At 41.8% G+C, this 22,385-nt stretch overlaps 2 protein-coding genes across 2 annotated transcripts; one reads left to right on the forward strand and one right to left on the reverse strand.

Annotated features, from left to right (window-relative positions):
• Positions 1-2,034: 2,034 nt before the first annotated feature.
• On the reverse strand, positions 2,035-5,982 carry emilin3a (elastin microfibril interfacer 3a). The gene is made up of 4 exons (XM_084015154.1): positions 5,660-5,982; positions 5,411-5,530; positions 4,782-5,287; positions 2,035-4,578 (listed from the first exon to the last, which is right to left on the reverse strand). The coding sequence occupies exons 1-4, from the start codon at positions 5,803-5,805 to the stop codon at positions 2,621-2,623; spliced, it is 2,730 nt and encodes a 909-aa protein (XP_083871280.1). The 5' UTR covers positions 5,806-5,982; the 3' UTR covers positions 2,035-2,620.
• A 9,552-nt stretch (positions 5,983-15,534) lies between these two features.
• On the forward strand, positions 15,535-22,223 carry samd10a (sterile alpha motif domain containing 10a). The gene is made up of 5 exons (XM_084016393.1): positions 15,535-15,696; positions 17,325-17,506; positions 20,890-21,058; positions 21,159-21,299; positions 22,022-22,223. Exons 1-5 carry the CDS (start codon positions 15,684-15,686, stop codon positions 22,042-22,044), a joined length of 528 nt encoding a protein of 175 aa, XP_083872519.1. The 5' UTR covers positions 15,535-15,683; the 3' UTR covers positions 22,045-22,223.
• Positions 22,224-22,385: the final 162 nt, after the last annotated feature.

The raw sequence follows: 22,385 nt of genomic DNA on the forward strand, positions 1-22,385 counted from the left end.
ATTACATGACAGTTTTAATGAGTTTTAGTTGTATGGGCGCTTAAACTGAACTGGATTTTAAACAACATTAGGACGGAAACATGTGGCATGCCATGTTTCTACCTACGCCTCCACCTTCAAAGCTTACTAATTTATATGTTATATCTTGTTAGTTTGATTTGTATACAAACTATAATGTATTAACAACAAGTTTCAGTTTTACTGTACAGAGAGTTGCCTTCCATGGCTTTTTCCCCTTGCTTTCAGTCTATAGGCTAAGCTAATCATCTCTGGGCTCTAGCTTCATATTCAGTGTACAGACATTGAGAGTGGTTTCAATCTTCTCATCTAATCCAATATAACTTATTAAGTCAAGTGCAGTACTTATGTGTACTTCATGAAATCTTCATGTTTATGGAAGACTATTCACTTCGGTGTGAATTAGACTAATTTCCCTTCTGCTATCCATCTGTTTTCCTCAGAGTGGAGGTGTCTCTGAGGATTGAGCCAGGCATTAAACTCTTGCAATAATCCATCTTCACACATTTTTCAAGAAGCAATAATGTGTAAAGCTGTACTGGAGCGTTTGTCCTCTATACCCACGCTTACAAAACATTGTGAAGTGTATTTGAAATATAAAATAATAAATAAAATATAGCCCAGCCTTACATGTTACTGCCTTTTGATGTTAAATCCTGGAGCTTATTATTAAGAAGCTCCGAGTCCTTGATTTTTAAAGTAACCCTCTCCTGGGCTTCCTTGTATTTGAGCCAGCTGTCATCATTACTGTCTGATGTCGGCCATCACTATAATGAGGACAAAACCTCTACTTTAACCTTAAGCTTCCACAGAGGACATTATATAGGATGATTCACATTTTAGACCGCGGCAGCTCTCTGTTTACACGAATGTCCTTTGTCCTCTGTCTTTGTGCCAGGTTTGCCTCTTTTGATTTAGGTGCATGTCTCGGCCATGACGTGAAGCGTGCAAGTTGTGCAGAGAGCATAATCGGATCCATGAGTAGGCAGTGAAGAGACTCGAGTCCGAGGAGACAAATTCACCGGCCCGTGACTGCCCTTTCATTGCAAGTGTCTACTTGGAAACAAACAAGATTAATGGGACTTTGTTGGGGCTTGTGTTCGGTCTAAACTTCAACGAGGCATGGGAGGAATACAGAAAAAACACAAGTCATAACAGAGATGTAATTGAGAAGCAATGCGGGACTGGTGTGGTGCAGCAAAGAGAGAATGGTAGATTATTCTGTGTGTTGCTTTGTATATAGTAACCTGTTATATTCAGTTATTTATCTTTCATTGCATGTATGTTTATCTTAAAGTACACTTTAAGTAATGGAAGAAAGGTTGCTGGAAGCAGTGGAATGTCTCTCCATTCCTCTTACCTGCTGTGCATGCATGGGCATGAACCTGCATCATTACCTAGGTTTCTATTTGTTTCTTTACTCAAACACTCAGCTTTACCAACATAAATCTGTTGTCTATGTTTTCTGCCGTCCCTCCTTTTCCTTCCTGGCATTTCCCTAGTTTTTATTCCCCACATGTCCTGGGTTAAATTGTTTTTACACAGCAGTTGGCTCATCTCCTACAAAGCTGTCATGTTAATGGTTGTTTGTCTGATAGGGGAGTGGCTGAGCGGGAGCTACAGTGACAGGCGAGGGTTATTCACAAGGTCATCTATAGCCCTACTGTGACTTCCAATGAGAAGTGTGCTTCGAAAGCCAGGCTGATAGATTTGTAGAGAGAGAATGAAATGCAGCAGACTGTACAGAAGTCCTCCTCGTCATTCTGTTTCTGTTGCAATATTGTCAATTTGTAATTTTCCTCTGGCAAGCGAGGACTGTCTTCATGAACTATAATTTATACTCACAGTCAGTATTATTAATGCTTCTCTATTATTCCTCCTCTGCATAAAACACTTCCCACCACTAAGGTGAAACATGACTAGTTTTGGAAATTCAGGGTTGGATCAGAAGAGTCCTTAATATATTTTTGTCGATCACCTCGGGTGTTACTCAACTGTTAACCAAGGAAACATGAATAATAAAGAAATGTATTTATTGGATTGTCAGAATTGAAAAACATTGAAATGAAACTGTGTACAGCTTGAAATGCTAACATATGCAGGATTACAATCAGAATAGAAAGGGATGTTCAAAAATGGAAATCCTATAAAAAAACATAATATCTTGTATTCTTCTAGTCTAGACATAAAAAAAATCAATAGAAAAACTTAAACAAGAAATGTAAACATTGCTATACAACCATTCATACAATAGAATTTGTGTAACCTTACATAAACAGAATAGTAACACAGGTGCAGTTTGCTCAATCACTGGTCCTGTGAATATTTGATCGATAACAAAAAAAGATTTAATTTCACCCTCGTGATTCATGTTTAAGATTCTGTGTTATTAGTGCAGTTGGAATTAGCTCCCATTGTTTTCATTTTATACTGTAAGCTAACTAAAACCATCATTCAGTGCAGGTTCAAAACCTTTTGTATTTTACAACTCAAATAATAACATGGGGTTTTAGTTGACCCAACTACACCTGCAGAGTATTTCCCCCTTTTCATTCATTTCTTTTCTTTTTAATCTACTGTCTGTCACTCCATATAAACTGATCTAATTCGAAGTGAACGTGTCCCCTCTCCTCAGCTCAGGCTCCTCTAAACTCTGTTGTGTTGGCTCTACTTGGGAGGTGCAGTTTCTGAGTCCGCCTCTCAGCTCAGACAGCTGCTGAGCATGATTGGAAAGAGTCCCGTTGACTTGCACAAGAAGCCCATTCGATTGTCTCTCCAACTCCTCCCTGATTCTCTCCAAGTCCTCTGCCAAGTAATTCAGGCCCTTACACTGGTCCTCCACACTGGCAACACGCCCTCCAACCTCGATTACCTCTTTCTGGACCCCCATGGCTGTGCTCCGGCAGCCCCGGACCTCCTCAGCTAACCGCCTTCTCATCTCTTGCAGCTCTCCTTTAACCCGGGTCAGTCTGCGTTCACCTGCCCCGAGCATTGAAGCCTGATGTCCTACTAGCTGCACCACACCCTTTATCTGCTGGGCCATACGAGCCTCTCTCTCTTGCCAGGAGCTGTTCGCTTGGCCCACCTGGTGGACCACGGTCCCCAGGGAATCCTGGAGGCCTTTGAGGGTATGGTTGACTGAGCTGACATTAAACTTTAGAATTGTGAGCTCTCCCTGGATGGAATAATCTCCCTCTGCTTGTTCCTGCTTGTCCCTGGGGGTCAGATGCGTTAGGATCTTCTGCAATGTGATGTTGAGGCTATTCAAACGGTCACCTTGCTTGTCGAGGGCCTCCTTCACGTTCTGCTCCTCTGCCAGGTTTGCGCTTGGTGCAGCAGAGTCTCCTTGGATGGCAGATGTTTTTTGAGGAGAGGAACAGGAGGAGGAGCAGCGAATCTCAAGGCTGCTCAGGTGCTTCTGCACTCTGTCCACATCTACTGCTATTCTCCCCCTGAGAGACTCCAGCTCTGTCTCCAGAGTGGGAACAGCATGACCCTCAAGCAGAGCGGGGGCAGTGGCATTACCCAGCTCCTCCAAAGCCATCAGTAAACGGCCTTCCAGAGCCCTCAACTTACCATCCATTCTGTCTTCCACGCCCTGTCCTGTCTGGGCTCTGTCTGGGAAACCACTCTTCCTTTCAGACTCATCGTTTTGAATCAGCCCTGTCAGGTTGAGCTTGTCCTCTACATACCCCAGACGCCCCTCCAACATTCCCTCTATGTGGTCTTTGTGTGCACCTAGCTCCACTCTTAGGTGCCCCTGGGACTGGTTGAGGCCTGCCACTGATGTTTCCAGCATTTGCACCCTTTCAAACAGTCCATTCACTCTACCAGAGCAGTTCTCTCCCTCCTTTACACCACGGATCTGTGACTGGAGGTTTCTCAGCTCTGTTCTCAAGTCTGTGTTCCTTTCCTCCATAGCGTCCTCCATCTGCTCCTGCCTCTGACTTTGCTCCCTCTGGCACTGGCGACGCAAATCCCCAGCTTTCTCCTCGCATCGGCCCTCTGCGCTCTCCACACGTTTCTCAAAACCATCAAGGATTTCTGTCCTGGCTAAACTCAGCTTGGCATCCATTATGCTCTCCATAGCTTTCTGGGTGTTTTCGTCAAGATTCCCATTGGGGTCTGATACCACCCCAGCTTGACTCGACATCTTCTTCAGCGCTCCATCATGTCCCGACACTGTTGCTTTGAGTTCCTGTAGCTCTGCTGTCTTGGTTTGCAGCTCTGTCCGGAGCTCTTCTACTCTTACATTCAGTTCATTAAGGCCTGGAAGCACATGTGTGCCATCCAGACCCTCTGCGTCAGGGTCGCCCCCAGGAATCTCAACAAACCCTACAGTAGAGGGACCAGAGGCTACAACTGGAGCAGGAATGGGACCAGGTGCAGCAGAAAGCAGAGCTGACAGCATCCTGTTGGCATCCTCTCTCAGCGAGGCTCGTAGACTATCTTCCAGTCCATTCACAGTTCCCCTCAGGGTGTCCAGGCCCTGGTTTAGGCGTCGTACATCCTCCTCCATTCGATATATTCGCTCCTCTGTCTCACTGTCAAGAGCCTGGCCTAAAGAGAGAAAGAAAAGCTATTAATTGGAACAAACATAATACATTTTTGTGCTTTTGTTGTTATTTGAATCCAGTTCAAAACAATTATGATAAATCAGGATTTCAGAGCCCAATGTGACTCGAAAAAGTATGTTGTATGCTCACTTTTGTTTCAATTCATTGGCAAAAACATTTAAAATTAGTATATAGTTTTGAACTCACCTATAGTTTCACCCTCAGGCTGTTCACCACCAGAGGAAAGAGGAGGGATATCCTCTGGTATATGTTCCTCAGGTCCTTGGCTATGCTCATTTTCTTGTTCATGCTCTGTGTGATGTGGTTCCTGGTGCTCTGGCATCAGCTCTGGTTCGGATGGATATTGTTCAAAGGTGTCTGGGTAGGAGGAGGTCCTTGGAGGCCCAAAGTGGTGCATTGGGTAAGAGTGAAAACTACCGGTGGCAGGTCCTTTGGGTTGACTCCATGGACTGGCCTTCGCAACAGTGTTCATAGGTGGGCCCTTGAACATGGGACCTTTGTACTGTGGCCCCTTAAACTGCGGGCCTTTCATTGATGGGCCCTTGAACGGGGGCATCATTTTCATGGGGTGTTGGTAAACTTGATGTCCCTCCATACAGCCGTAACCAGAGTACCCGGGACAACAACGCCACTCCAACTCTGTGACTGTTTTATGTGCCACCTTGAAGATTGGTTTGTGCATCAGACGATACCTGAGAGGAAAAGCCAACCATCCGTCAGAAACATACACTTCACTGTGGTATTTGTACTCTGAAGTGATATGAATAGCAATTTTTGAAATATCAACATGACAAAATAAGAGATTGTTTACTCACTGTAGAGTTGGACATTTTTGGCCCCAGGAACACTTGTTGTATTCAGCTTTTACATATGGGGCTGCCCCATCCTGCACGGTGAAGGACACTGTCTTTTCAACCACATAGGCACAGTGGTTCCTTCCAGAGAGGAGATCAAAGATGACAGAATAGAGGTGGGACACAGATATGATTTGTAGTTAGATTTAAAAAAGATGAATTGATGTAGACTTGATTCCTGAGAGCACAAGACAGAGAGAGAGAACTTACTTGTGTCTGCTGGTGGGTTTCCCTTGGCCATGGTGTTGACTGAGCCCAGCTTTATACTGGTTAAACTGGAGTGGTCTGTAGAACTTGGTTTCGGCCAGTGACAAAAATAGAGTCAGGAGCACAAAAGGAGCCATCACAAAATGCATCTTTGAATAAAAATATCCAAATTTGAGGTCAAAAGTTAGTAGTGAAAAGAGTCTTTAAACGAAGGTAAAGGTGATCTCACAGAAGAAAAGAGTACTCCTCCATCAAGGGCAAGTATTACCTAAATAGTCCCGTCCGTTCACTTGACACGGAGATTATTGAATTACTGGGCTTCCAAAAGCAGAAACTCACAAACGATGATGCAAAATTGACATCAGGAAAAAAAAAGTTTGAGTCTCTGCAGGACAACCCTTTTTGAGCAGAATGCCACCCTGTGTTGCCTCTGACGCCGGTTGTGGGTGTGGTGGTCTCTGTTGGAGTGACAACAGTCCACTGTGAGTTTGGTGGACTGCAGACACCACTAATAGGGCCCCACTGGCACCATCTGCATATCTCCTCCCACTCAACCTCCTCAAAGTAACACCAGAGTGACACTGAAGGAGGCAAGAGAGCCCTCATCTTCACAGTCGGTGTTATTCCTGAAGTATGCCATTGCACTCAACTTAAAAGTTTGTATTATAAATCCAGTTTGAAGGCTGCCTTCTACCAATGAGGGTAGAGGCTTAAATCCCATGAGCTTTTTTTTCCATTTTGACATCACGGCACACCAGAGGGGAAATAGAACATCACATCCAGAGTAGTCCCAGACTTGGCAGTGTTTGTGTTGTTTTTATTTTTATTTTAGGATAACTGCTGAAATAAATAATCCAAAGATGATGAGTGAATTTAGTCAGCAACTTTTTTTTTCTTTCACAGTATGGAGAAGACTTGACCTGTAATGTGTACGAACCTTAAGAAAATAACAATAACATTGACCTTTTGATGTAGATGAGAAAAGTTGCCAACAATATTGCTCAAAAGCATTTTTCATGATGATTGAAAGCATCCTTGTCTTTTGCCATTTCAAACTCCTATTCTTCTCATTTAAATTCGTTTTTTGATATCATCCTCAGAATGACAACCATTAGAAACTTTGTCCTTCATTATTGACACATTCATTGTGGCACAGTGTACGGTTGTTATCAATTAATATCTCAATTATTTTTTGGGATTATCGCCTTGTGATGATGCCCATAATATATAATATTGTATGAGGTCTGTATGGTAATCCACACACATCTTTTTTAATGCAAGAATTACTGATGTGTGATGATATTGTTGAGATTATGTGATGGCTCTGCACTCTCTAAGGGAAATCTGTGAAACATATTGGGCTGTTTTTCTTCACACATAGACACAGTTTAAACCCTGACCTAACAGCAAACCTCCAGGACTGGGAACAAATAAAAACAAATACCCTGTGTTGAAGGCTGTGACAGTACACACCCATGCCTGAGTACCTTGCCCCCACAAGCCCACACATTCATTTACAACACTCCTCTTTGTACAGTTGAATAACTTCACCCCCCCCCTGAGTAGAGAGAGACGGCTGGCACCTCCACTATTCAGCAAGAACACTTTCCATGTTAAGGCCACTTAGACAGAGCCACTTTTTAGTTTGCATTTTAGATATTTTATCGTCACCAATTTTCCAAAGAAGCACAATGAAATATTGAATTTACAGAATTAGCTTTTGGAGGGCAAACTGAAAACACTTGTGGAGAAAATCAAAGACTTCAAGGTTCACTGCCTTTTAAAAATATTACCCGTCACCTTTCTTTCCAGTTTGAGATGTGATTTGTTTTCAAGGTAAATTTCATCACAACGCTGTCTTGTTCTGATAGTCCAAAGGAAAGTGTGTGAGGATGGAGCAAACAGAATAACACAATTTCTATTCATTGCCGGAACTAGAGTTTGAAGGCTCTTTATTTAATGTGAGTGTTTTTAACATAGGCAGTGGTGGAAAGTAGTGAAGTACATGTATACAACTACCCACTGATCATGTATGGGTGGCTTCTGAGTTCTTGGCAGTTCCATTTAAACTCCACAGTTGGCTTTATTGGTTGTGAATGCAGGAGAAATTCACATTATGTTCTTCTGTACACGTTATTCTTTATTTTCTTATTATATCTTCCGGGTCAGAAAGTTTGGCCTTCAACTCCTTCAACATTTTCAACATATTCACTCCATTCAAACACAGAATATTCATCACACATGGGAATCAACCGCGTCTATTTTTCTAATTGATATCATTCATAATTTCAGAGATATTTGATGTTTTTCATTTCAAGTAGATTCCAGAATCTCCAAAAAATCCTCAATATTCACACTTTTTCAAGCATTTTCAAAGCTCATCATTCACACTTCCAGATAGAAACTCCATTCAAACTTTTAAATGTTCACAAAGATTAAGACTTTCTCACACAAATTCAACTTTTTCACAGCATTCATATTTTTTGCACAGTCGCAGTTCAAATATTGGTCACTTAGCTTTTCAACAAACCCTACATTATTTCACAGTTTTTATATATTCTGGACATTATTCAAAGTTTTCAAAAGCAGCAATCCGCATTTGGCTTCAGCTTGTCAACAGGGAGCATAACTTCAGAACTTGCCTTCGCTAGTTTAAATCACGTTGAGTTTGAGGCTCAGAAATCTCAAATGATCCCATATTTTTTAGAAAAAAATCAACGATTAGAAACAAATCCAGTCTGAAATCAGATTTATTTTTAATCACAAGTCCATTTTTTCCCCTCTCCCATTTATAATCTTGCATACATACACATAGCTATGCATCATTGTTAACAACATGGACTTTTTTTGATACTTTTAAGTACACATAGACTGATGGCTAATGTACTTTTTCATAAGTATGAATGAGTTTTACTTGTAATGGAAGATTTGAGTCCCTCCTGTATGGACTGAACACCGTTAATGCCACACGTTTGTGAAAACTGTTTTGCTCTGATCATTGTAACATGACCTCATTTTAAACAAGAGAAACTCTGTGTCCTTTATTTTGTTGGGATCTTTTGATTGATCCTTTTTAGAAGCATGCCCATTTCCTGTATCCTGTTTGTAACAGGTCCCACCTCTTTTACCTGGAAACACCCTGTTCAGTATAGATTCACAACAGTGTGTGTGTGTGTGTGTGTGTTGCATGTTCTCCGTGAGCTTTTACCCTCCTGATTTGTAAACAACCTCTCATTGTATCATGTGAAACATGTTGCAGAGCCACACATCATCCAGGCTCGGACTTCCTGGTGCAGTGAAACAAGTGCAGCTTTATACCGCAGGCGGTGGCAACTCCACCCAGAGTTTTCCTTGAATGGTATCACACAGCCACAGCTGTTTTAGCTTCCACTCACCTGGTCGTCATAACGCATACGTCAGGCGTAAGCCTTTCATGGCCTTCTCCACATCGCCACAGTTTAGACGGGGTGAGGTCAAATTTGCCTGCATGGAAAAGAAAGTGGAGAACACCATCTATGGAAGTCTGTGCAACATATGGGTAGCTGCATTCATGTTTATCCCTTCCGTTTTCCTTTGTGTCTATTTAGTTTTAACACTAGCTGTCCAAATTCCGAGCTGGCCTGTAAATCTCCTTATGTGTGTCTTTAGCGTTCAACAAAGTCAGTCCTTTACTAGACTGTGTGACTTTGGCAGTGCTTTCCCAGCAGTGCTGGCTTATAGTATTTGCATTTTCACAATATGTTTTAACTTGCATGGAATAACTGATAAGTTGGAGCATGAACAAAAGACATTCAAAATGTTTTAGACATTTTTTTATAGCTTCTTAAAAAAAACTTTATTCTGAGCCCAGTATGACCCAAATCTCTCTCATTTCTTGTTTCAGATATAAGTTTCTGAATTCTGCATGTTATTGTATCAATAGCATTTATGTATCAACAGCTTTTCTTCATCAAATGAGCTGTTAAAAGTTCAGAGAAAATGTTGCAAAAGCAGGTTTAAATACTGTCGTGTGTAATTTGCAGCTTTGTTTGTTTGTATTAGTGGCATATAGCCGCTCTTGTATGTTCACAGCCATGTAAAAGAACAAACAAGAGTAATTGGTCTCAACACATCACAAACCTCAACCTTGTTTCCTGTGGTGCTGCACCTACAGCTACATGCTTCTTTTTTTACCTCTTTATGTAAGATTGCTGTTTTATGTTTTTGAGTGAATGTTTTTTTCTCTTTTGGTAGTGCGATCATTTATATCTGAGGGGTTACCATCTTATAAGAAAAATAGTAATTAAATAAGACAAATGTTGGCCTGAACAAACCTTAATGTGGTGACACATGGGGAGCCAGAGGTCACGGCACACTTCACACATTAACCAAGAAGTTTAGTGTGTTTGCTGTTGCCAGACTCATGACTGTGAGTACACATCTGGAGGCAACACACACACACACACACACACACACACACTCTCACACACACACACACACCAACTGTCAGGATAGAACTCTTACAATAAGCTTTCATTTCTATGAACTTTTTATGAACCCTCTTTCACTAATCTTTGTCACAGTCATTCAATATTAGACATTGAATTTGATGTGACAATATGTTAATTTTCTTAAAAAATCGAATTCAGTACGATCCGATTAAAGGGGCAGTTCAGGGTTGAACAGAGACTCAGTAGTAGACAAAGGACACGAGGCAAAAGCAGGTGGTCACAGCCAAGTTATCAGTCCCAACAGCAAAATCTACCAGGCAGAGATCCAAACACCAGGGGGCTATTTCACAAAACCTAAACCATGAATGCCGGTATCCTGGCTGAATTTAGCCATGACTCAGTTTCATGAAAGCAGTGGCACATTTTTTTTAAATCAAAGATATTTAAAAGACCAAATGGTCCATCATATTTATTTATGCCATTTTCGGTAGCTTTGCATCATTTTGGTTGCATTTCACAGTAGAATGTCTCCCTGTACATGGAAAGAGACTGCCCCCTTGTGTTGACTGCTTGTTTGGATGTAAAGTGAAGAATAAAACAGTTTCCCTCTCTTTCAAATGCTCTTGACTCGACAAAAAAGGGTAGAATTGTTGCTCGATAAGAAACTATTCTACTAGAGTTTTACAGTACAATATATTTAATGTTTGGACTAAAAATAATGCACTGGGCAGGATTTTCTGCATCTCTCTGGAATTACCATAAAAACAATTGCTGAAAAATAATTCCTTTCACTGTTAAAACAAAAGTCAGCTGCTCGGTGTGAACCTCAAATGTATACTATTAATATTTTAGGCCCTTTGATGTTCTCTCTTGTGGAAACTATTCATCCAAGCGGCCCCTTTCATGTTTTAGCCCGCTAACCAGGCCAAATGTGTACATGCTTAAAGTTTAAGAGGAGCCCCAATGCTCAAATACTTGTGTCCTTAGAAACATCTGCAGAAACTACTCATACCCGCACCCTGCCAATTAAACTAGTCGGCTGGGTGGGAGGGGGGGGTTATATTTGGCAGACGTTGTTATTTAGTGTGGAGTCATTTAAAATAAACATCAATCACATAATGCAGTATCAAAAACAGCAGGGAGCCTCTCTCGGCATATTTTGATTCTTATAAACCCAAAGAGAGAATGTTAAATCGGGGAGATTAAAGGCGCCCAGAACAACAACGCATCATCGCTAACTGTGAAACTGTTGCTATTGTCAGCAGGCATCCCAGTGGACCCCGTGAACTCTTTCCTGTTGCTTCTTGCTGCTCCCCACAACTTCTGCACTGTGTTGCGAATGCTGGTTTTGTTGCTGTTTCTGTCTTTATCATCAGCTATTGTTTGTTCAGGGAAAATTAACTTCATTAGGCACTTTTACAGCAATGCCCTGTATCACATTCATACTGGCGAGAAGGATATACAACACATAACAACCGCAGTAATAACAATAAAGGGCTGAAAAAAGTCAAATAAAAACCAATAACTAACAGACATTGGCAAGAATGATAAATGGCAATAAAAACTGTAAGATGAGGAAAAAGTTAAACAACAACTAAATGAAAAATAAATCTGCCAAGAAGGAAGGATATACAACAGCAATAAAAATAATAACAACCATATCTGCAAATGAACCAAAGCAACACCATACAACAACCATATCATCTATCATACACATCAAATGATCTACCAACACATATCTGTCTAGTCAATACCTCTTGTAATTTGTTCCATTTTATTTGGTGTGGAAATATCAAATTTACCAAGCTCAGTTTGGATTTTTAATGGCTAAAATATCCTGTAAGTGTGTGTGTGAGGACAAATGAGGTAGAAGAGCAACTTGCCTAGCAAGGCCATAAAGTAGGCCGTGTCTTTCTCTTCTATCACACTCTGGTTCACAGCGGTGATTTCTAAAACCAGCCCCATTTCTAAAATGTAGACGAGGGAAATCTGTATCTAGTGATTTTCATGTGAATGGAGCTGTAAGCATTTACAAAATATCACCATAATCTTTTATAGTTGATTGAACAATTGTCATTATTTTATTCATGGTGTCTTGTTGTCTTCTGGGCATCAATCATCTGTTTGTTTTTTTAACCAGAAACGGCATTATCGCTCTTGAACTCTATTAAAAAATATAAATTTGAGTATGTCGTAAAATACTTAATTCAAACTTTACGGAAACAAATTACCTCACCAAATGCACCTTTGTTTATCTTTCTTTTTCATCAATAACAAACTCTGGTTTGGTCGAAATAAAGCATACTTCACTATGTTAGGCAGGAAAATATAAGGAGAGGAGCAATAACCAAGATGGGTTGGTGAATTTTATTTGATTTCTGTCCACTTTCAATTAATTATTATTACGACATGGTAAAATCAATGGTGTCTGGTATATTTGGCACAACATAAATGCTGTTTCTGGTTAAACCAAAAAGGATTTTACTCTTTAAAAAAAGGTCTATTTAGGTTTGTTTTCCATAGTGTTGACTAGTGGCACTTATAATAACAATCCTGTCAGGGGCAAGAACAAGCATTTGTGGTGTGGTGGTTCACGTTTACACTGTGATCTGTAACATTAACATTTTCTTCTATCTTTTAGATTTGTTAACGTTTTTATTGCTGCTGCAGAGTCTGTTTGAAACCTTGGCTATATCTTTCAGACGCATATTGTACACAGAATTGTAGACTTCTGTGTACTTCTCTGCTTTCTGTTTTAGATAACATTTCTGTTTATTGTAGTGGGTGCTTGTTGTGACTTTACTTCGCTGTGTAATTTAATGAAAAATGCACTGACTATCTGCATTGTGACTCTTTTTTCCCCTTGGTGGATTCAGAAATCTACAAGGTAATTTATCTTTTACTCAGACAGTCTGCAGAGACCCTCTGATATCCATCTGTGTCTCTCCATCACTGCACAACTGAACACCTGCCCACATTCACTGTTGATGCTGATCAATTGTGCCAGGCACAGCCCTGTGTATTATTGTGATCTCTCTAATCAACTTTCATCATCACACTTGCACCTCTACATTCTCCTGCCAAAATCTGTCTCAGGAGGACAATCATGTTTAAATCTGCGTGGAAAAGAAATGCAGTTTTTCCTCTGCTGGTTCCAGTTTGATAACGCTTGCAGCTGCAGTGTTTTTTTCATTTTTTGTTTTGCTGTTTTGGAGTTTTCAAGCAAAATGGTTTCAAAGCCAGAGAAGTAATGTATAAAAATAATAGAGACGAGAACCATGAAATGTATTTGAGTCCAGACCTTCAGGGGCAATCCCTCAGCTCCTCCCTGATGCTCTTAAGATTTGTAGCATCTGATAAATAAAACTCAGTTTGCCCTCCTTTTTAGATCTTGTTATGTATATATATGTCTGCCTTATTTGTAATGGGAGATCCCTCCCCACTTAGCCTATTGGACCCAAACCTCTTTTCCCAAAATATCTACTTTTATTTTAGCATTTGCGTTTCTTGTACTAATAGTCTTGTATTTTTGACAAGGCAGGGACTTGGTTGGTTGAAATGCAGTGTCCACAGCGTGGCGCCAACCTGGCCGGACACATACAAGTGCAGGAGGCCCAAGAGACAGCGGCTGCATATGCCCCTTTGGGGAAACCCCGCCTGGATGCACCAGGGACAGAGCGACAGGGAAGCAAGGCCGGGGCACCAAACAATACAGTCTTCCAGAGCAGGCCCTGAGGACAAACCGGCAAAGGAAACCCCTCCACCCCAGAGACAAAGACTTTTGCGTGCATCCACCAAACCGGCATCACGGTAATCTTTCCACAGGTTCACCTATGGAAACCTATGTAATAACTTTTACTTCCTCTAGGCAGTAAAATTTGATCGTCTTCTCAGCACTCTGCCAGGGGAAGGACTGCCCCCGGCAGGACAATCTGAGGACATCACTAAACAATGTAATTGGTAGCAACGGGTGGTGTATACAGGATCTTAATCGAGGCAAGCTTATGACTTGCTTTTACTGTGAAGTCTCCATTCATGGGACATGATTGCATTCCCCTGTGACTATCAAGAGTGAGGCAGGAGCCACATGCTGATCCACTTAGTATGGCGTGCGTATAGCCCTGGGCATCAATGGGCATCACAGACCTGTTGTTGCACATCTCGTGTGGCTGAAGGACACTTATCCCTCTAAGAAGATGCCGCTGGATAAACCTACGTAACTAGAGCCTCTCGACATTATACATGAACTGCCATGCATCACAACATTTGTTTGTATGTTGGGAATAAGAAGGTGTTGACGGTGTTGGACGCCCACTTAGTCACTACCACCATTTTGACAGTGACTTGCAATAATACAAGCACCCTACACTCAGTATTACATTAGTCAGAAAGAACGTCTATTTTAAGACTGATAAATTCTACTAGAATAACTAGTACTACTCTTGTGCTTTATCACTTATTGTAGTATCAATATGTCCCGATCAATTTTTTACCCACCGTTCCCCATCCAAGTAATTTAATAAGAGCATAGATGCTCTCCGGGTACTCCGGCTTCCTCTCACAGTCAAGACATGCATTTTAGGTTAATGATGACTCTAAACCTGCCAGTAAGTGTGAATGTGAATAGCTGTTTCTCTCTATAGACTGCTATACCTGTCCAGCTCCAAATGAGAACATGACTATAGGCTATCATAGAATTATAATATAATAAAATGAGCAATTACTTTGTATCTAGTAAATAGAAGTGTGAGTATTTTATGTGATTCTCAAAGCTAGGTCTATGTCCAGTATTGCATTTGCATGGGTCAATGGGGAAGTTTGGTATATCCAATTATCCAACAGATAATGTTATATATTAACACATCTGTTGAGTTATTATTATGTTGTGTTGCACAAGTGAAAGATGAATGCTTGCTTTTCGGCGGACATAGTGTGTGATCAATAAAGTAACTGTGCAGGGTAGGTGCCCTCTGATTGGCCTGTCGTCCCGCAGCTCTTCCTCACATAGAGGGTCCATCACAGAGATAGAGGGCCCGCTGCCCGCAGGCGCGCACAGAGCTCCCTTTCTTTAAGAAAAGGCGATGGGGGGAATTCCGTCCGCTGGATGCTGCAGCGACGAGAAGCCCTTTTTTTTTCCATCCGGCTGTTTTTCAGAGTCTCCACTGGCTGCGATAATTACAGGGCCCGGGGCTGCACTTTGAGCCCACTGCGCTCAAGCAGGCTTGAGAAAAAGCTGCGCATCTGATTCTCACGACACATGTATTAAAAACCACAAAACGCGCGCGCGCGCGCGCAGGCACGCACGAGCCAGCGGAACCAGTCAGCCAGCTGCTCGAGGACATTCCTGTTGTGTCTCCCAACAACTTCGGCAGCGGATGACACCGGTGGACGACGTGAGCTGGTTTTAAGGCAGTTGGACAAGGGAGACTTGAGAGGATGCGGAGCGCCAGTCCTCCTGCCGGAGCCCACTGAAACTTTTGTCCGCTAACGCAGCGTGGAGAGGCGGGGGAGAGGCGGGCGCAGGACCCGCAGTCCGTGTGTCGGTCACCGGAGAGGATGGGAGTCTCTGACTAGATCCACTACGGCGCAGAAACACCATGGCTGTGGACGGTAGGCGGCTTTCTGTGGCTTACATTCTATACATTAGTCGACAGTCTATTCAGAAAGAAAGAACCTGCATTCGGTGGGAAAACTTGGAGCATGACTTTGTTGAATTAATTCGGTATCGTTACCCGCGAGACCGGTTTAACAGGTATGTTAGTGGTCTGTTGACTAAGCTATACAGCAGATGAATAGCTGAAAGTACATAGGCAGCAACATAAGGTCAAAACATAACATTAAATCTGCCACAAACACACAGCTCGGTAAAATAACTTTAAACTCAGTGCTTTAGAAACGCCTGTAGGAACATTATAGGAACATTAAACAAACTAGGAGGATGCAGGCTATTCTGTTGACACAATGAAACCCCACCAGACTGGACCAGTATCTCCAGCCTGCTGGAGCAGCTGCGTTTTAAGTAATTGGACAGTTGCTGTTTACCACATTCTGGTGAAAATGAGATTGTGTGTTGCTCACTTTTTAATCTACAAAGCAGATTCGACCATCACACCAAGTTAGACGCACTGCATGCAGGCTAGATCCCTTCACAGCACGCCTAGTAAGATTTCTGTTCATGAAAGAGTTTTCTATCCGGTGCTGGCAATTAATATGTGTGTGCTAGTTAATGAGGAATGTTCCCTTTTTAATAGGCGGGCAAAACTAAAGGAAGGGAGGAAAAACTCTGTCTGACAAGTGGTCTTAATTAAATGTGTTTAATCGGGGAAAGGGGCACATGTTTGGTGCTGCAGCAGCCTGGGGGGAGCAATAACTTTGTGAAGGAGAGTTCATATCTTCGCAGCTTTGGAGTTTCGACCTCAAAGAAACAAAAATGGCATACTGAGTTCTAGTCATAATAATCTGATGCTGCTGGTTTGCCTTGATGATTGCAGGACTCAGCTTTGCTCCGCTCTCAGCGGGAGATGTTGAGTGACAGAAAGGAGAGGCACGAAGCCAGAAAGCCAAAAAGACACTCTTTCATCTTCTCAAACCCTCGTCCCCACTGACGGTCTCTCTCATTATGTCCTCTTTTCAAATTCTCTTCTCAATTTAAGATATTGAAAATGCGCGTTAACACACACACACACACAAGCACAGCTGCACACACGGCTTCAAACACGGCAAGAAAGTTCTTGAAATCTGGCACATGAATCAGTAATGACCCGTAGCTCTCAGCCAGGATCTGTGCCAGCAACGGCGTATTTACTGTAGTTCCACACTTTCTTTAACTACTAGATGTTGGGAAGCCACCTGCTGTCGAGCGGGTTTGGATGTCTGCCTGCAGGCTTCCTTGTAATGATGAGAATTTGGCTCGTCTCACAGCTCCAACATTCACCAACAAGTACAAAGAAATAGTGTCACCTGAACACCCACTTCTATGACTTAACCAGGAGCTTGTACAGATGTCAGGGACTTTGAACGTTACCTCATGCCTGCTCGGTGGAGCAGGTACGAGCACGCACTTCATGATGAGATCATTCCCGAATGACAGGGTGTTCAGGTGGGTTCAAGTCTGACTTTTGTTTACAGGTCTCGCAGAGTTTAGGGACTTTTTTTTTCTTTTCTTGCAGAGCATGTCTCATGCTGTTTTTACAGATACGGTGATCTAATCAATACACCACCTGCTTTTAACTCTCCAGCGGCATCCAGTTTCAGTTTCTGCCGGCCAGCTGTGGAGTACAGGGCTCTGCCTGAGGACTTCAAGCACCAGCTGAGTCGTCGTACAGGTGGGAATCTAACCTGGCACGATGGCCGTGGACAGAAAACCGCAGGAGGCAGGACCGTGAAGCTGCTGCAGCAGCCGGGCACGGAGGCCCTGCAGGTGCTGAACGCATGCACAACATGTGGAATAGCACACACCTGGTTCATAAGCTGATGTGATATTTCTTTTTCTTTCAGCGCAATGGAAAACAATACAAGGCAATATTGGTTAAAATGAGATCCCTTTAGTCATTGCGATTTGAGCGCTCCCTACAGTCACGATTCAAATCATGGCATAATGTACAGATTGGTGAGGTCACAGGTGCCAGCAGCTGTGAATTTTATCACCGACTCAGGTGGTGGAAGGTAGGCGGTGTAATAACACGAAGGAAAAGTCGGTGAGAACCAGTGCTAACATGAGCAAGCTAGGCTTTAAATTACAGAGTAGAATACAAACAACACGACAGACATCTTAAATAATTAATTGCATAAACACTGCGGAAAAAACACCATCTTATGTCAAAGTTAGGATAGAAGGGGTTCGTCCTGATTTGATAGACAGGAAAATGTGCATCATAGCTGAAATATCAGCTCCCTAAAGATTTTTTTCAAATCACTAACCAAACATTTTTTAAATATTTAATTGAAAATCATTATTGGGATTATTTTCTGCTTGCATTATATGGAATTCATGTTGTTTTCAATTTCCCTTTTTAATTGTCAGTCCCACTGCCTAAGTAAAGTAGTGCAAACCTAATATTTGCTTAACAAATCATCAGACAGTCATTTTCCTTGTTGTCTTATCAACATGAGGATACATGGAAATTATCCTTGGTGGTGATGTTCAGTAACTCTACTCCCAAAATTCTGTGCAAAGGAGTCTGTCAAGAAAAAAAGCAATGGTCTGGCAAACGTGGCCCGTCGCCACACGTTGTTGCAAATGGACACTTTGTTAGCAGAGAATGGAGGTTGCTCTCTCCCCAGCGGGTTGGTGGGCTTCAACAGCCTTTTACTACAATATGGCTTTAAATAGCAACGGCCCTCCAACACTGGCGCTGTGCTGCAGCAGCACTGTTGACTGAGGGCACAAAGAAACAGAATTTAGTTTGATACAGTCTGTGATTGTCGTTGCACGGTGTGCAAAGCCTTTTTTTTTTTAAATAAATCTCTTTATGTGAAACATTATCAGATATACTTCAAGCAGCCTTTCGGTTCCAGTTCCAACATTTTTCTTAGTCGATATTCGTTTTGTTATCTGATTACAGCATAGCCGTCAACAGACACCATCCGTCTGTGCTGCAAACTGCCCTCTTTTAAAGCCCTCGGTTAGAAGTCAGAAAGCCTGTGTCTTTGTCTTCACCCCATGAAAGACTCTTTAAAAGGCAGTAATGAGCTGGAGCCAAAGCTGCAGACATAGAACTGGGCTGGGCTGATAACAGAGTTGTACACAATGCATTGTTTGTTTGCTTCAATCCTCTTGGATGCACATAATGCAGTGGTCGGTTTATTTTTTTCTGTTAGATGTGCACATGTGACTTCTTCCACAGTTCAGCTTTTCATTCTTCAGTTTAATGTACTCTTTTTCTACATGTTGCCGGCGACGCTTGCCCACTCTGCAACCACAGACTCCTCACTAATACACTGCACATGTTGCTTTGGGAGCAGTAAAAGCTCATTATAGTCTCTCTCTCAACAACACAACACATTTAGTAACTGTTGAATGGAAATAATAATGGATTCGCCATTTTTTTGTGCAAGAATGTTCAAATCCAGCTTCTATATATTGAGAGTTTGCTACATTTATTTCTCTAATTAAAAACACAACAGTGTTAAGACAAAACAAGCTATTTGCTTATTACCTTTGGCTTCAGGAAATTGTGATGGCCTTTTTTCCACAATTCTGTCCGACGTTTGATTGGTCTAAGAATTCATCATTTAGTCAACAAAATAATTAGGATATTAGTTAATAATGGAATCCATTACTTTCAGCCTGAGTAGAAATGGCGACATGGTTTTTGGGGAAAGTGGTGTTCTGAATAGGGATGGGTTTTGCCACGGATTTTCCTCAATCAAGTCGTTTTCAATTCACAAACTCCGATTGGATTACTGATTCGATATTGGGATATTTCAGTTACAATACCAATATCGCTTGGATATAGTATACATATATAAATATATATTCAAGAAAAATACTCTACTCAAACTAGCTGCCCTGAATCAATGTATTCTCATGAATTTTCGTATGGAAACGTACGAAAAATTATGTGCAATTTTTTCGTGTTTTATCCGACGAATATCAAAATGACGCCAGTGCACATGCGCGATTCCCTGCAGTGAAAAATGGCTTCCATTCCTTTCATTCATTATGGAAAATGCAGCATAATGCAGCATTTTAAAGCTGTTTCGGCATTAAAGTACGTTTTGATGACATTCCTAGCGAAAAATATGCATTTTGTTCTCATATTTATCCTTCATTGAATGTATATGATCTTTCGTTTGTTGGTTAGGGTTAGGTTAGGGTAGGGTAGGGTAAAGGTTAAGGTTTGGGTTAGAATCGGAGGAGCCTGGGATCGAACCAGCAATCTTGCAGTCGCAGGCTAGCCCCCTCTACCTCCTGAGCTAAACCCCCTCTACCTCCTAAGCTAAACCCTCTGAAGGTCATGGTCAGGTTTAGGTCTGATCGTCTCTAACTACCAGCATAAAGCGCATCGTTTACGTGACTACGGCTCTGTGTAATACGTAGGAAATCATACGAAAATATCGTGTTTTACTTTTCGTACTTTTTAGTACGAACGCTGAGTGAGAGCAGCCTGCCTGAATGTGTCTTTCCTACCTTTGTGTTATTTTGATCCCCATTAGCTCCATGTACTGTGACACTGACAGTAGCTACTCTCCTAGAAGTCCCCATATATTTAAATGAAAATGATGCACAACACTTCTGACATCCCTACTCCCAGAAACACTCAAAATACATCAAACAACGGTCGTACAATTGATAGCTCCGGAAGATGCATATTAAGCAAACCTCCTGCACAAATCTTAATCCATTCTTTTTTTTCCGTAGCACCACTTTTTCCTGCATCTGAGAAAATCTTGAGTTGGAGAAACGCTGAGCCTGCTGAATTTTTAAAACTGATTGACTGATCAAAGGCCCAGTTTGATAGTTCTACTACACCCTGTACATCTTTTAAGATTAAAGCGCTGGATCTCATGATCACACTGGCCTACTGTGCAGTTGCTGTTGCAGGAACTGCTGCTGCATGTTCGTTGATCTTCCAGAAGTTCACATCTATGCGAGATGTTTGATCTGCCCACACATCGCAATCGTCTCTGTGTGCTTTAAGGCTTTTAAAACCTTACCTTGACCTTTTATAGAGGGTTTTTCTGGTTGTGTAGGCATGTCTAAGTTCATCTGTATCTGTAGTCTTTATGTTAATTCAAGCTGCTGGGTGTCGCTTGATATTACCTCTGTATTTAAATGTCTGTCTTGCTGTCTGTCTTCAGTACCGCTCCAGTGACAATTATGGGATATATCACACAAGCCCAACACAACCCAGCCTGATCCGCCCCGTCGTGCTCTGGTCCCAGCAAGATGTCTGTAAATGGCTGAAGAAACACTGTCCACACAACTACCTGACCTACGTGGAGGCGTTCTCCCAGCACGCCATCACAGGTCACGCCGCTAAGATAATCACAAGACGTCCGAATGGAAAGCGGATTCACAAGAATCACAAAATCAAATTATTTTTGTTTTGTTTGCTTTAACGTTCCAGGCCGCGCGTTGCTGCGTCTGAACGGGGAGAAGCTGCAGAGGATGGGACTGGTGCAAGAAACCCTCCGGCAGGAGCTGCTGCAACAGGTGCTGCAGCTTCAGGTGCAGGAGGAGGGACGCAACCTGCAGCTGCTCAGCAGAGGTGAGGGGCTTGGGTTTAGTTTGACATTTACAGGAATAGTTAACATAACTAAGCAATAGTTGACATTACAGGAAGTGTTGACATTACCGGAATAGTTTTTGGTCATTTTGGGAGATATGCCTTTTGAGATTTGGATAAAGCCTGCCTTTGTAAAAAAAAATGATTATATAACATTTTCATTTGTGATCTTTAGAGCTTTTTTTCAGTATTTGTGCTAAGCCAAGCTAACCTTCTGACGGCAGTAGCTTCATATCAACTGTACAGGCGTGAGTGGTGTACGTCTTCTCCTCTAAACCTCTGCCTTAAAGTGAACAATCATGTTTCCCCAAAATGTCAAATTTTTGTTTTGAATGTTTGTAAAAATGGTCTTGGAATGACCTGCAAGTCAAGAGGAGGATGGGAACTCTCATCCCTCTTTCTGGCTTTAAAAAATGTCTCTCTGAACATTTAATCACCAGTTGTTCCTGTGACTCTTAGCTTTCAAATTGTAATGCACTTTTGGGGTCTCTTTTATTGTATAAATTATCATTATTTCTTTGCTACCTTGCTCTTGCTATGTGTTTTCTCGCCTGTTTGGTCCGATTGTTTTGTAATGCTTCCTGACCAGGACATCCTTGGAAAAGAGATTGTCAAATCTCAATGGATCCTTTCCTGGATAAATAAAGGTTAAATAAAAATAATTTAAAAAATCCAAAAAGTATTAATCTTTCCGTCTTTCACAGGTTCCTTTGGAAGGATATCGTAGCTGGATCGCTGGAAGAAGGGGAACGCTGTGGAATTATGGGATACTCGCCCAAATAAACTCAAATGTGAATCAGATCTGTGGGATGAATCCATCCAGCGAGCTGCGTTATGAGTTGTGTTGTTGAGTGGAGGTCGGCAGCTTTTCATTCTGCACGCTGGAGCCACATCATCTTTGCAGACTGACTATGAACTGTGATAGAAAAGCACCAAGACAATCCGCTTCGACACTTCATTGCTCCGTCGGTGACTAATTATTAACTATTTCTCTCTTACTGTCTCTACCTCTCTCTCTCTATCTCTCTCCCTCTGTGGAACTTTTTTAATGTTAGAAAGCAAAACAAA

Source organism: Eutrigla gurnardus (genome assembly GCF_963514095.1).
Source record: "Eutrigla gurnardus genome assembly, chromosome: 8".
NCBI lineage: Eukaryota > Metazoa > Chordata > Actinopteri > Perciformes > Triglidae > Eutrigla > Eutrigla gurnardus.

What these genes read in the sequence shown, in the direction of transcription:
- emilin3a (XM_084015154.1), bottom strand. Translation starts at nt 5,805, where the DNA reads ATGCATTTTGTGATGGCTCCTTTTGTGCTCCTGACTCTATTTTTGTCA. An exon ending in AAACCCACCAGCAGACACAA is followed by an intron (nt 5,531 to 5,659) that starts GTAAGTTCTCTC and finishes CCTCTCTGGAAG; the next exon opens with GAACCACTGTGCCTATGTGG. An exon ending in CAAAAATGTCCAACTCTACA is followed by an intron (nt 5,288 to 5,410) that starts GTGAGTAAACAA and finishes TTTTCCTCTCAG; the next exon opens with GTATCGTCTGATGCACAAAC.
- samd10a (XM_084016393.1), top strand. An exon ending in CTCCCAGCACGCCATCACAG is followed by an intron (nt 21,059 to 21,158) that starts GTCACGCCGCTA and finishes TTAACGTTCCAG; the next exon opens with GCCGCGCGTTGCTGCGTCTG. An exon ending in CCTGCAGCTGCTCAGCAGAG is followed by an intron (nt 21,300 to 22,021) that starts GTGAGGGGCTTG and finishes CGTCTTTCACAG; the next exon opens with GTTCCTTTGGAAGGATATCG.